The sequence below is a fragment of the Camelus dromedarius genome, chromosome 7 (genome assembly GCF_036321535.1).
Source record: "Camelus dromedarius isolate mCamDro1 chromosome 7, mCamDro1.pat, whole genome shotgun sequence".
Taxonomy (NCBI): domain Eukaryota; kingdom Metazoa; phylum Chordata; class Mammalia; order Artiodactyla; family Camelidae; genus Camelus; species Camelus dromedarius.
In genome coordinates, this window is record NC_087442.1 from 51,159,457 (window position 1) to 51,173,207 (window position 13,751).

Genomic DNA, 13,751 nt, shown 5'->3' on the forward strand with positions numbered 1-13,751 from the left:
AGAGAGTGCATCCACTGAGCAGATACAGGAGAGAGAGAGGGAGGAACACTGTCGAATCCATTGGGCTCTGATCGTCTACACTGTGTTTGTGGGGTTTGGTTACTTGAGCAAATAAATTTCTCATTTGGCTTTCTAGAAATCAGAAACAAAGAATTCTTATTAATACGTCTTGCGACAACTAGAGAACATGGAATCAAATTTCAAAAGTTAAATAAATATAAATTAAAAGGAAAACGAAGGCATATAATTAAAATCTTTGACATTTATATGCTTTTAGAAAAAATACAATGGCAGTTCAGGTTTTTGATTACACTGTAGTTAACCATTTTGGGTGGAAAAGAAACTACCAGTACAAGGTATTTTTGTACCTCTTTACCAATGTTTATTTTGGAAAAACTAATATTTGCTTGATACTGTATAGTGATTAATGTATGTTTATGTAGACGGTGATAATATTAAAGCATCATTTACATAGATGAAAAGAAAGATCTTAATTTAGTAAAAAGCAAATTTCTTCCTTCTAATAATTACTTCAGTAGATAAATGAGATTTCTTCCCCCTCAAAAGGTGGCTCTAGCCTAGTTTCTATGTCCTTTAAGGACAAAGTTTTAGTTTTATAAATTGATAAAGGCACCTTTTTAAGTGGTTATCTTAATTTGTGTAGAATAAATCAGGTAGCTGATTTATTGACCAATTCAGGGCAGTATAACTAGCCAGTTTATAAAGTCATATAAAACTGCTTAATCCCAGGATGATTCCAAATGGATAAGATTTAAATGTGAAAAAGAATTATCAATTCTGGAAGAAGCCATCAAAGAATTCTTAGTGCCTTTGGCATGAAGGATGCTTTCCTAAATATGATACTAAATCCAGAAGCCACAAAAGGGAACAAATTCAGCTATATTTAAAAAACAAAAGGGGGGAGGTTATAGCTCATGTAGTAGAGCATATGCTTAGCATGCATGAGGTCCTGGGTTCAATCCCCAGTGCCTCCTTCAAAATTAAATAAATAAATAAATCTAATTACCCCCCCCCCCCAAAACCTAAATAAAATCACTCTTCAAAAAATAAAAATAAAATTTAAAAAAAACCTGAACACTTCTGCTTCTAGGAAGATAGAGTAGACATCCTTTTTCTTATTACACCTACAAAGTAAAACTAAAAACCTTAGACATAAATAAAAACAGAAAGCAGATTGGCTAGGATCCTTAGGATCCAGGCAATGAAATGACACTTCGTGTTTTCTCTGGGTTTTCTTTTTTGCCTTGTATATTCTAGACTTGAGGCTGAAGAAGCCAGCAACATGGAAACACCAACAACTACAGACAAAAATAAGCTCCAACAAACAAATGCTTGCTCTGTGGATTTCAGGCTCAAAACAAACATCAAATCATACCTGAATTTCAAGTCTGCACCTGCCTGCTCTACAAATTTTGGACTTGCCAGCCCCCATGATGGCATGAACTAGTAATTCCTTGAAATAAATTGCTCTCTTTATAACTATGCATATACCCAGTTGGTTCTGTTCCTCTGAAGAACCCTGACTAAAAGAGCAGGTGTCCTAGTTTGGGTCGCTAAAACAAATTACTATAGATTAGGATGGCTTAAACTGCAAACATTTATTTCTCACTGTTCTGGAGGCTGAAAGTTCGAGATCTGGGTGCCAAGTGTGGCCAAGTTCTTGGTGAGTAGTTTACAGAGGGCCACCTTGTGTCCTCACGTGGCAGAAAGAGGGCAAGCTAGCTTTCTGGCCTCTGATAAATCTGCTAATCCCATTCATGAAGCTCCGCCCTCATGACCTGATTACCTCCCAAAGGCCTTACCTCCAAGAACCAGCACACTGGGGATTGGGTTTAAAGACATAAATTCTGAGGGGACACAGACATTCAGCCTATAATACAGGTATACTTCTAAGGGGCACAACTGTCTTTGAACAACACAGTTCTGGGACGCCAACCCTCCTCAAAATCCGAGTATGACCTCACAGTCAGCCCTCCAATTTGCAGTTCCACATCCAGGGATTCAACCCACTGTGGGGCATGTAGTACCATAGTACACATTTATTGAAAAACATCTGTGTATAAGTGGACCTGCGTATTTCAAACCCAAGGTGTTCAAGGGTCACCTGTAGTAGCTGATGTATATTGAGCACTTTGAGAGAGCCACTCTACCTAACACTTACATACATGATCTAACTTAATCCTTGAGACTTTATGAAGTAACTTACTATTATTTTAAATAAGAGGAAATTAAAGCCTAAAGGTTAACTAACTTGTCCAAGTAACATAACTGGTAGGTGGAAGAGCTAAGCTAGGTGTGCCTGATTCCAGAGCCCCCACTTGTGGCCACTACCCTCTGCAAATCTATACATTAGTGTTTTCTGTTTCCTAGTTATAAGATCACCTGATGGATCCTGAAATAAATATGCTTTCACTTGCGCCAGCTTGAATGGATCTCTGTTGTTTAAACAAAGAACTTAATTAAAAGCACCCTCTCAGTTGTGTGTTCCATTTTGGTAAAGTTTTAGGTTACTCAAGTAAGGATCATGTCTTCTATTTTGTGCTTTTCCCCAAATGGCATTTAATATAATGTTTTTCAACCACGGCCACTAGTAGCCCTTTATGATTGAGTAAAAATACCCAGTATTGAGGAGTGCATTTATAGCAAATCTTTTTCTTCATAGAGATGAGATATATTTTCATTGGTTCTCTAAAAAAGGAGATTAAGTAAAATTTTAGCCATATTTTCACAAGAAGAATAAATTTTTCATCATTTTCAGTGAGCGTGGGATTAAAAATGAAATACCAGACTATACCTTCTTTTACTACTCTTTCAATGGTTAACCTGGAAATGATATCCCATCCTCAATTTACTGTGGTCTAATTAAAAGTTAATACTTCTACACAGTTTATGGGCCATCTTAAAACTGGGCCAAAATACACCATTTCCATTATGAAATGGATTGTTGCTACGCCCACCCAGCGTTATTGCTTGGTGAGTTTGATAGCACTCAGTTCCCTGATGAGTAGCTCTGGTCAGTTACTTGCTGATCAGTGATCAGCCTCTCAGTTCTAGAATGGATGCAGTGCCATGCCTAGAACTGCTATTTGACTGATCACTAGTTCTGAGCTGCTGATGGTATGACCCATGAAGAATGCACTGACTCCTCTCAGAGCTTGCCAGAGACTTAGCAAGGCATCCTTACTTACAACAAATACTTCTAGCACCATGGATTATGCTGGGTTATTATATTACTTTTCTTTTGCTGTGTTTTAAATTATCCCAAAACTTCTCAGCTTGAAGCATCAAAAAGCATTATCTCATACAGTTTCTGTGGGCCAGAAATAGAAGCAGCTTAACGGAGTGGCTCTGGCTTAGGGTTTCTCAGGAGGGTGCCGTGAAGCTTTCAGCCCAGGCTGCCGTCATCTGAGGCTTAAACTGGATTTGGAAGATCTGCTTGCAAGATGGTTAATTGGGTCTGGAGGCTGGCTTGCAATTCACATGGTTGTTGGCAGAGGCCTTAGTTACTTACTTGCTTCTGGAAAGAGGCCTCAATTCCTCACCACGTGGACCTCTCCAGAGGACTGCTTAAAAGTCCTCATGACAAGGCAGCTGGCTTCCTGCAGATTAAGTGATAGGGAGAGAGAGCAAGAGAACATTTTGATTCTATGACCTAATCTTGGAAGCCACATGCCATCACTTTTGCCTTGATTATCAACCACTAACCTACATCAATGCCAAACTCTCTCCCTCAGCTGCAACCTTCTGGCATTTAATATAATGTTTTTCAACCAGGATAACCACCTCCCCACCCCCCCAACCTCCCCGCCCCAGGGGTTATCTCAGTGTAACTGAGTATTTGAGCAGGGACCATACCTGACTTTTCAGACTCTAGCTAAGCACAGAATCCTAGGTGCCCACAGGTGAAAGGAGATCTCAGGTTCTCAGTGACAGTTCACTGCTCCCTCTAGGGTTTTCACCTCTCTTCTGCTTGGATTTCAGCCCCACTTCTATAGTGTGTCTATGGTGTGATGGTGTGCAGGCGCTATAAGACAGAGGAAAGTGTCATCCCGCTTTTTATAAGCTTTTGATCTAGCTCTTCAGCTTAGCTTGAGAAAAACCAGCAATGCATTCTGAGTTACCTTACATGTCCAGTTTTTTTGTCTCAGCACCAGGCAACTGCTGAAAGCTTTTCTGGCTTCCTTTTTCTCTAGCTGAATGCTTCTGGCTGGGGCAAGCAGAGACCATAAGCCCACACCCAGAACTGGCAGGGTTTTTGTTTTTGTTTTTGTTTTTTTTAACTTTTTAAGTTTTTATTTGAAAAATTAAACCTACAAATAAAATTGACTTATAAATAGGTGTATGATTCTTTGCATTTTAGTATCTGTACAGATTCATGTAACTATTACCATAATCAGTACACAACAGTTCCATTATCCAACAGCCCCCCAAAAAAAACAAACTACTTTCTTGCTGTCCCATACCATGCCCCAACTCATAAGCCCTGACAACCACTAATCTGTCCTCTTTTCCTGTAGTTCTGTCCTCAAGAAAGTTGGATAAATGAAATCTTACAGTATATAAACTTGAGACTGGCTTCTTTCACTCGGCATAACCACCACTGAGATTTATCCAAGTTGTGTGTATCAATATGTGTGTATCAACAGTTCCTTCTTTTTCCAGATGCCTCCAAAGGTAAGAGTGAAAAACAGTAGACTGGATAAATAAATTGTGGTCTAGTAACACAATGGAATTCTAAACAGCAATGAGAACAATTACTGCTATTAGCAATTACATGGGCGAATTTTACAATGCTGAGTATAAGAAACCAGAAAAAAAAATTCAACTTCTATGATTCCATTTATATGCCTTTCAAAAACAGACATAATTAATACCTGGTTTAGAAATCAGGACAGTGATTACTTTCGAAGGGTGGTAGTAACAGGTAATTGGACTAGTAATAGGATAGGCTTTTAGAGAGCTGATAATGTTCTGTTTCTTGATCTAAGATGCCAGTTACACTGAGCATGCTCATTTTTTTGAAAATCTGTAGAGATGAACACTTTAGATTTGTGTACATTTCTATATATATCTTCTACTTAAACAGAAACAAGATAAAATGTAGGAATTCTTTTTCATCGGTGTTTCTGTTTACATTTAAATGTTTCAAATACCACAATAAACATATAATATGCTAATAACAGAAAAGTTTAATATTAACTGAAAACCACTGTGATTTCTAGAAACCCCAGGGGTTATCTCAGTGTAACTGTGAGCATTTGAGCAGGTTCTGTGCTTTTCTCTTCGAGATATTTTTCCTCTCGTGTTGGAACCGTGTCCCAGTTCAGAAATGTAATGGCCATTGCCGATCGCTTCATGGACCTTACAAAAACAGCATCTTCTGGGTCATCAAAAATAGTTCTGCAAAAACGGCAATTATGTCAGAAAAAAACATCAAGTAGACCAAAGTGAATGTTTAATTTAAATGAATCAATGCTATATTTTCCTGTTAGTTGTAGTATAGTACCACTGACAGCTTTTGGGCCCTACTGACAAATGACTTTCAGGACAGGTAACACTATGTTTATTGTACATATTGTTTATTTTAAAAATAGAGTGGACATGTTTGGGACTGGCTATTATAGCTTAGGTCTCACATGTTAATGCACTCATGTTTCAAATCAGTGTTAAATGAACAATTTAAGTATTTATAGCTATCATATGCATATTAGTATCTTATGTACCTTTTATTGGGAAGATTTTTTTCTCTACATTATACTATATTTTATAAATGTGCTTGGAGATAATATTTTTCAAGACTGAATCCAAAGAAGAAATCCCTAAGTGCAAAATTTTAAAATAATGATTTTTAAATTCATCAATATTCATAAATTTAAGGATGCTTTTCATATTTTATGAACTATTTCTTTTGAAAATGTAAATTCCAGTGAATATAAAATGTTAACAATTGCTCTCACTGACCAGATATAGGGGAACAGTAAACAAAGAAGTAAAGACCTTCATTTGTAATATCTAATAATTCTTAAGTTTTTTTATGCTTACTTTTAAGATTTTTGCCTTTTTCTTTTTTAATGTTTTTGTCCAGCTTCTCCCTCTACCTCACCCCACCTCTTCATTTATTTTAGGTTATAATAGTAATATTAAAAACCTAAATATGTCAAATATGAATACACAGCTTGAACTAATTTATCACAGAAACCCAGCAATTTTTCCCATCTTTTGAAGAGTTAGTCATTTTTTTAACTTATTGAAATGTTTTGGGAAAAGAAAATAATTTAGGGAATCAACACAATTATGAAATAATCTGATAATAAAAGTAAAGTTAAAAAATCACTTACCTGTCTACATTATTCGCAAATGCAAAGTCTAAAAAAATACATTTCTAAATTAGTATGTTCCAAAAATTTTTTCAGCATTTTAAAACAATAGAGTAATGCTGTAAAGGAAAAGGTCTAGAGCACAGCTCTCTGGTTTCTGAGCCATCATTCAGATAACAGTCTAATCCATCAAAATTACCTTGATACCTAACCCCGAACTGAAATTTTCTCTTAAATATTGTACCTTAAGTTTGTCTCAGGTTTTTGAGGCAAATTCTCTAATATCATACACATCTCAAAACTCTGAGAACAAAGTGCTCAATTTAGTTACCAATGGAATACAAGTTGGAATTTTTATAATTCAGATACTGAGTCTTATGTGCAGAAACAGGTCCTTTTTATTTTTCAGATAGGCACATGCATCTATAAACGCACTAATAGACCAAATGAGGGAAAAATATTTAAGGCAGTTTAAACCACTTGGATTCTTGGCATTAACTTCAAAGAAATAGAATAAACAACTTCTAGATCACAAGAATCTACCTCTTCCCCAGCTTTGGAGCTCAAAGGCTAGTCCTCAAAGCTTGGATTTCTTACGGTATCTTCTAGAGACTATTACTGCTTAGTTCATTCCTCTCCAGAAGGCCCAGTGCCAGGCTGGTGGTGGAACGTGCGAACACCTGTTGGGCCACCAAAGCTCACAGTCTGAGCTCTTGCCAACCCACAGGCGGCAGAGAGCACACAGCCTCCGCCTGAGGAGAGGGCTGGTGGCATTGCTCCCTTCACAGGACTAACCCAAGTCTTCCATGTCTTCTCTGACCCCTCCAGACTCTTTTCCTACATCTTCAATTACTAAAAGCTCGTACTTTGCTCATGATGAATATAAACAAGAAAATAGGAAAAAGTGCAATCTCCCTTTGGCCTTTCCAATTCCTCTTATCAGAAGTATCACTATTAAGAGCTCTGCACATGTTTCTAGCCCCCATGTGCATATATATACATTTACATATTTCTTCTAATTTGAAGATATTCAACTTATACCTGCATATGATCACTATGCATGACAGTACAATCAAATAGTGTATATTTCTGAGTGGAGGAACCACAGACAATTTTTATTTCTTCTTAATATTCTTCTATATTATCAAAAACAATTACAGCATTAATTGGTGAAATTGTCCAGTGTCAGTGGTAATAATAACAATTGTAGCTTATTCACTGAGGCCTTTATGCTGTGCTAGATACTGGGGTAAAGGACTTCAATGTATAATCTCATTGTTATCACATTACCTTATTTAATTAAATATACACAAGTGAAGATGGAAGTTGCATATTTAATTAGGCTAATAAAATAAGAAAATGTTTATTTTACTATATAAGTACTTAGTTTATTGTAAATTGAAGTTATTATTATAACCAAATTACCCAAAAGTTTGAGAAGTTTTAATTTCAGCTTTTTCTTTTTTCCCCCCAAAATACCTGAAGGTACTTTCTGGGCTGGTTTTTGCTTAAATGGAGATTTAGGATCCCATGAAGCATCTACTTTTCCTCCAAATGCTATTGATTGAACAATATGAGCCTTTTTATGGTTAAAAATCGTAATCATTGATCTTCTTTCTTTTTCTGTAACTTCTGATAAATGCAAAAAGTAATGTTATTGCATATAAATAGATACAGAGTGATTCAACATATAATTATTTTCAAAAGTGGATTTATCTGAACTATGTTGTAGTATGTGTCAAAATTAGTTTCTAAAAAGTCTACCAAGTTATTACCATAATCTCGTAAGTGCTCAATATATGTCCTTCACATCACAAGCCACAAACCAGTCCTAATGCATCCCAGAAACTCTGACACTTCACCACAGATGATTGAAATTGCAACTATGCTATTTCCCTACTTTTCTTCAAGGCTGTGAGGAAGAAGAGGAATAAATATAAGATTTTAACATACCCTCATTAAAAAGTTACTCAGTTGTAAATTATTAAGAACGTTCAAATCGTAGAAAGCTAAACAGATAGGTAATAAAGCACTTCTGGGTAAAATAGACCTCAAAAATATAAAATGTAATGCACTGAGGTTGATTTTTTTGTGGCTTATATACTAGTTTACATACTAGTTTATCTACAATGTCTAAAGATGCATTCACAAAGAAGTTATTGATTATGTGTTTTAGTACATATATATAACTTAACTTTATATATATATATATAAAAATTGTGTGTGTGTGTATGTATGTGTGTGTGTGTGTATGTATATATATATATATAAGAATTTCAAAGAATATGACTTTTAGAACCTAAATAGGCCTTAGGAGTTTTAGTTCAGCTCTCTTATCTTTGAAATAAGAAACAACACATTACTGTCAAAACCAGAGCCAGAAGGAGACCTTCCCTTATGTTCAGTTAGATGGCCTTTCTTATAAAGTGGTCAACGACATGAATTCCTAAATTATGAACAAATTTCACACAGCAAAAATTTCAAAAATAAATAACTAAAAAACTCATTTACAAAGAGAATTATTTTCAGAGTTATTCAGCATTTTTAAGCGACTGAGTTAGTTATAAGACTGCCTCTTGAATAGTTCTTTGCAAGGAGATGTCCTTACGTTTTCGGTCAAGAAACTCCACTCCTGGAAGGTGGTAGATTATGTATAAACGGTACACGTTATATTGGCACAAAGGGTTTTGGTAGAGACCTACAAAGAAAGATGTCAGATTTCAAAATTAGTTTCATTTATCACTTGATAAAATATGGGAAACTGCAGGATCAACATAAAACATAAGAACACGTAAAGGTCGGCTTCACGGACCAAACCAACGGCCTCACCAAACTTACTTATTAAGAGGAAGCCTGGCTTTTTCTATCTGTTATGTTCATTCATTCAACAGATATTTTCAGAGTGCTTAATGTCTACTAGGAACCGTGCTATGTGCTGAGGTCATGTCGTTGATGCAAATGTGCCACAGATAAGCAGCTTTAAAATGTCCATAAATTAATCAGGAAAGGAAGAGCTCGCTATCGGCGCTAGAGGGTTCCTGATGCTGCTGTTTATTAAAGTTCATTTGGTTCTCTTCTTCCGGTCCCAAAGGTCACAGGAGTGCCCGCGTGGAGATCGACAGAGATGCAGTATACTGTTCTAATACAGCTTTCTTCCTCGGCCTCACACCATTGTGCATAGTTCAAATGCAAATGCCAGTAGCAGCTTTCAGATCTCAGCAGGAGCAGAGGTGAGCAGATGCGGGGCTTGCGTCTTGTCTACCTCTGGCCAGGCACAGGATGTCCTCATGTGCAGGTCCTGGGGTACGGAATGAACCGTGCTCGCTAACACAGTGGCTAGAGGTGGGAGGCATGTGGTTGTGTAAGTGCTCCTGGCACTTCTGACATCACGTCCCTTAGGCGTCGACATATACGTTTTGAAAAATCTTCAACTACAAGTTGTGTTTATTTTCACAGAAAAGGCAAAATGTTTTCCCTATCCTTCCTTAGATACTATTAAACAGGGTTATTTCAATGCAATGTAAAATAAAACTTTTATGATTTCCCATTGGATACCTTTAGATATTGGATTCTGCCTTCATGGAATTTCTAGAAAATACTCCTGGAAAATCCATCTAGTGAGGAGAACCACTAGATGGCAGTAGCAGAAAGAGCTCAAGTATGTACAATAACATCTCTGTTTCAACAAAATGAGGCTCATTTAATGTACATTTAAATTTAGCAGTACTGTACCATTTGACTATTTATAAAATACAAGATGTTTGATAAAAGCAGGAAAGTATTAGGCATTAGAAACCCAGAAAAAAACTGATTAATATGTATAAAGAATTCGCAACATAAAGAAGATGGGGGGGCATGCTTGAAAGACAACAGACTAGATAAAAACTGAAGAAGTTAATCATCTGAATGTTTTCTCTACAGGTAATAAAATATTTTGATATTTGTTGTATAAACACCAACTTCTCTGGCTAATAAAATCGCAATATATATATATATATATATATATATATATATATATATATATATATATATTCCCTGTGGAAAACATAAGCTTTAGAGGAACTTTAGGCAGGCAATGGAAGACACCTGGTGCATAATAAACAAAGGTTATTAAGGTTATTAAGAGGAAAGACATAAAAGGAAATATAGAGCCAGGAGCAACAAGGAAATTTAAAAGAAAGGCTATATGCCCGTATTGGGGAAAATGAGAGGAAGAATGAAATGGATATTTTTCAAGATTTCTTAAGTGACAAAACTGGTTTGAATTTTAATCTTATAAGAGAAAGAATTTAAAGTGGTAACAAATAATTATTATAACTACAGGACAGGGAATAGAACGGATGTATATTAAGCCCGTAAAAAGGACAGATTTAAAAAGATCCACAGGGATCATGCATTGCAGTTTGAGCCAGAAAGAGAAGGAAAAGGGACACCCTTGAAAAATATAGGAATAAAACACAATTGTTTTTACTGAATTTAGGAGGTAGAAAAATTCAGTCATGTTTTAGTGCAGAAGTCTGCTCTGTGGTTACTGTCTTAGAGGATCACATCTGACAGCTCATAACCCTATCGTACATTATAGCAGCTGGGAGTGGAGTCTGCCCACAAATGATGTTAATGGGAAATGCAGCAACCTCCTTCAGTGACGTTTACTTTTGGGATCCCCTTTCATCTTCTCTTTTCTCTCCGAGAACAAAGACTATTTAATTTCTTTTATTGACTTTTCCTCCTAAGTGCTTAGTTAAATAACTTCTTTATGCAAATTTTAAAATGTCTAGCTTCAGCTAAACAAAACACCAAATTTGGGTTTACTACTATTATATTACTTATTAAAAAGGTGTCAATGCTAAAAACTTGTGCTTATCGTAAAGTAAAACCTGAGTGACAGCGAGTCAGAACACCGGGTTATCAAGCCCAGTCTCTGATTAAATTAACTTAAAAAAAATAGAATTAAATGATTTTAAAGGCATTTCGTTTTCATAATTCGTCGCTTTTTTTCCTCGCTGTTAAATTTTAGAAGGAAGCAATCTTATTTTTAACTCTCTTTTTGCCCTTCCACACTACTAAACATTTAATATTTTGGATTTATGAGTTTTGGATGGATGCTACTAAAATTGCCATAAATAAAGTTTCTAGGATATGAAATCAGTTCCCTGCATCTGAAAGTTCTGAAAGCCTTCTATGATGTATGGGTGCCTTCCTTTAGAAACTATGAAGTGAAATAGCTTACACTTTCACTTTCAATAGGTTAATACTATTTAATCCCCCTTTCCCTCCAGGCAATTTACAGAGCACACCTCGGTGGCGCCAGCACTGTCTTGCTTATCTTAATTTGGGATTCTGCATCTAAGCAATTTATATATACTCAATAATATATCAAAATGTCTCCACTACCTTACTGCACAATCTTCAGTTACATGAGTTGTGTGTGTGAAGCTACTTATTGTTGAAACAGAAGAGAAAAAACAAATACAGTCATCTAAATAATTGGCTCCAGTTAATGTTCTTTAACGTTCAAAGCAAAATTAAAAATCACTATTTAAATAAACCTGGATATTTTTAAGGCCACCTTTGAATAAAGTCGATGTAATTAATAATGTACCAACATATCCATTTTAATGGATAAGATAAATATTCAAAAAGAAGCTAAAAGCGGTCCCACCTGTGCCCATGCAGAACAGCCTTGGAAGAAAGTTCAACTGTCAACAACCAGAAGTTCTGGCTCAAGGCTACTTGGTAAGGCCAGCATCTCCATTGTAATCATCATCTTAGTTTGTACTGAATATGTAAATCATCCCTGATTTTTAAAAGGCAAACTTACACTAAAGTAGGAGTTAAGAGAGTGAGGGATGCTATTTCAGGACAAACAGCAATGAAAGACCCAGTGGGCTCTTTTTATTGAGCGGCCTGTTCTACTGTGTTGTTTGGAAGGAGTGGTCCCACCTTGAGAGGTAATTCAGGTCAAGAGGCTCAAAGACACCACTGAGACCTCCCAGCATCCCGCTCCACTCCCTGGCTATTTGCCGTCAGCAGTGGACTGTGGCCAAATGAGCAAGGGCAGAAGGTGTTTAAGAGAAGAATCTGTAAAAAAAAATGGGGATCCTCTCTTGAAAGGGGCCCAAGGGGCCCTTCCTGTGAATCCTTAAAGCTCTGCTAAGAAAGAAGTCTTAACAATTATGGAATGTAGGAGTCCAACTATTCTTCCCAGCAGTGGAGCTTAATGAAACATAGAGAAAATCTGAGAGAAATGAGGAGACTAAAAATTTAGGAACAAGAGAATGGGTTAAATATTTTCTTGTTGGTAGTGGTGGTATTTTTTCCCTCTGCTGGGAAGGAGACAGGGAGACTGAAGGTTAGTGAAAATCATCAGCCACGAAGTGGGTCTTTGACACAAGGAGATCCCGATCTAGAAAGAGGAGGGGGGAAGGAAAGAGACAAATGGAGCTGGAAAGGGAGGGTGTGGAAAGGTAGACTGCCTGGAGGGAAAAGGTGTGTCCCTCCTGAATCAGCCTGAAAGTCAGGAATTCCAGTTTCCAGGACCTCACACTCTGTAGCTGGTTTTAGGCCTCCCTGAAGCTCCCAGCCTTGTGTCTCCTGGGCAATCTCTTGGCAGTTCTCATAAATGCCAGTGGAGGGTGCAATGCTGAAACGGATTAGGGGTTTATCCCGCACCCAGGCTATTTTCTCACCCTCTGAAGAACCTGCAATCGAAGTGGAATAATAATAATAATATTTTAGCACTTACAGTTTAACGACTTGAAAAGACAAAATGTTTAACACTTGGAAAAACATGAATTTCTTATTTTAGTTAATGAGCTGAGTCTAATCTGTGACTGCAAATGAGGCACACAGAAACTTAATCCGAGGACATTACTGCACAAATATAATTAGTAGCTAGTAAATGCAAACTTTTAAAACTAGTATCTTTAAACTAAAGTGGGGGGAAGTTTCAAAACATGCATATTTTTCATAAAATGATTTTTAGGGGGAGATGGACACAGCATTTTCTCCATTAAATAATGATTCCACTATAAGATTCTCAGTTGAAACAATTATGTAACTTGAATTACATCACTTTGTATGATTTTAAGTAGAGGTCCCTTAGTCTGTGGTGACAGGCAATGATATGGACCTTATACTACCAGGCTGGCCTACTAGCCTTCCAGAGAACTGGAAAAGGCGCTCCCACACCCCATTTCAGGGCTGACACCATTCTGTGCCCACACATGCGCCCAACAAGGTGGGCATGGGCCGGATTTCAGACTTCACTTGCCCCTGTCCGAGCACCTTTGTTTAGGGCATAATCCTGTTGACTCTGATGGGACAACTTTGATCACTAACCTCCAAATCTTGCACTTAAAATAAGCTTGCTTAAATTATTCAGTTCTTACGTTTAGCAAACTGTCCAATTAG

General features: G+C 36.8%; 1 protein-coding gene across 1 annotated transcript in view; it reads right to left on the reverse strand.

The window, feature by feature from the left end:
* Positions 1–13,751, reverse strand: part of LRRC72 (leucine rich repeat containing 72) — a 41,525-nt gene continuing 27,774 nt past the window's right edge. Inside the window, 7 exon segments of the mRNA XM_064487792.1 lie at positions 1–132; positions 3,533–3,620; positions 3,877–4,045; positions 4,143–5,421; positions 6,360–6,387; positions 7,818–7,970; positions 8,947–9,036. Of these exon segments, the coding sequence (XP_064343862.1) occupies positions 5,256–5,421; positions 6,360–6,387; positions 7,818–7,970; positions 8,947–9,036 (437 nt within the window). The 3' untranslated portion in view covers positions 1–132; positions 3,533–3,620; positions 3,877–4,045; positions 4,143–5,255.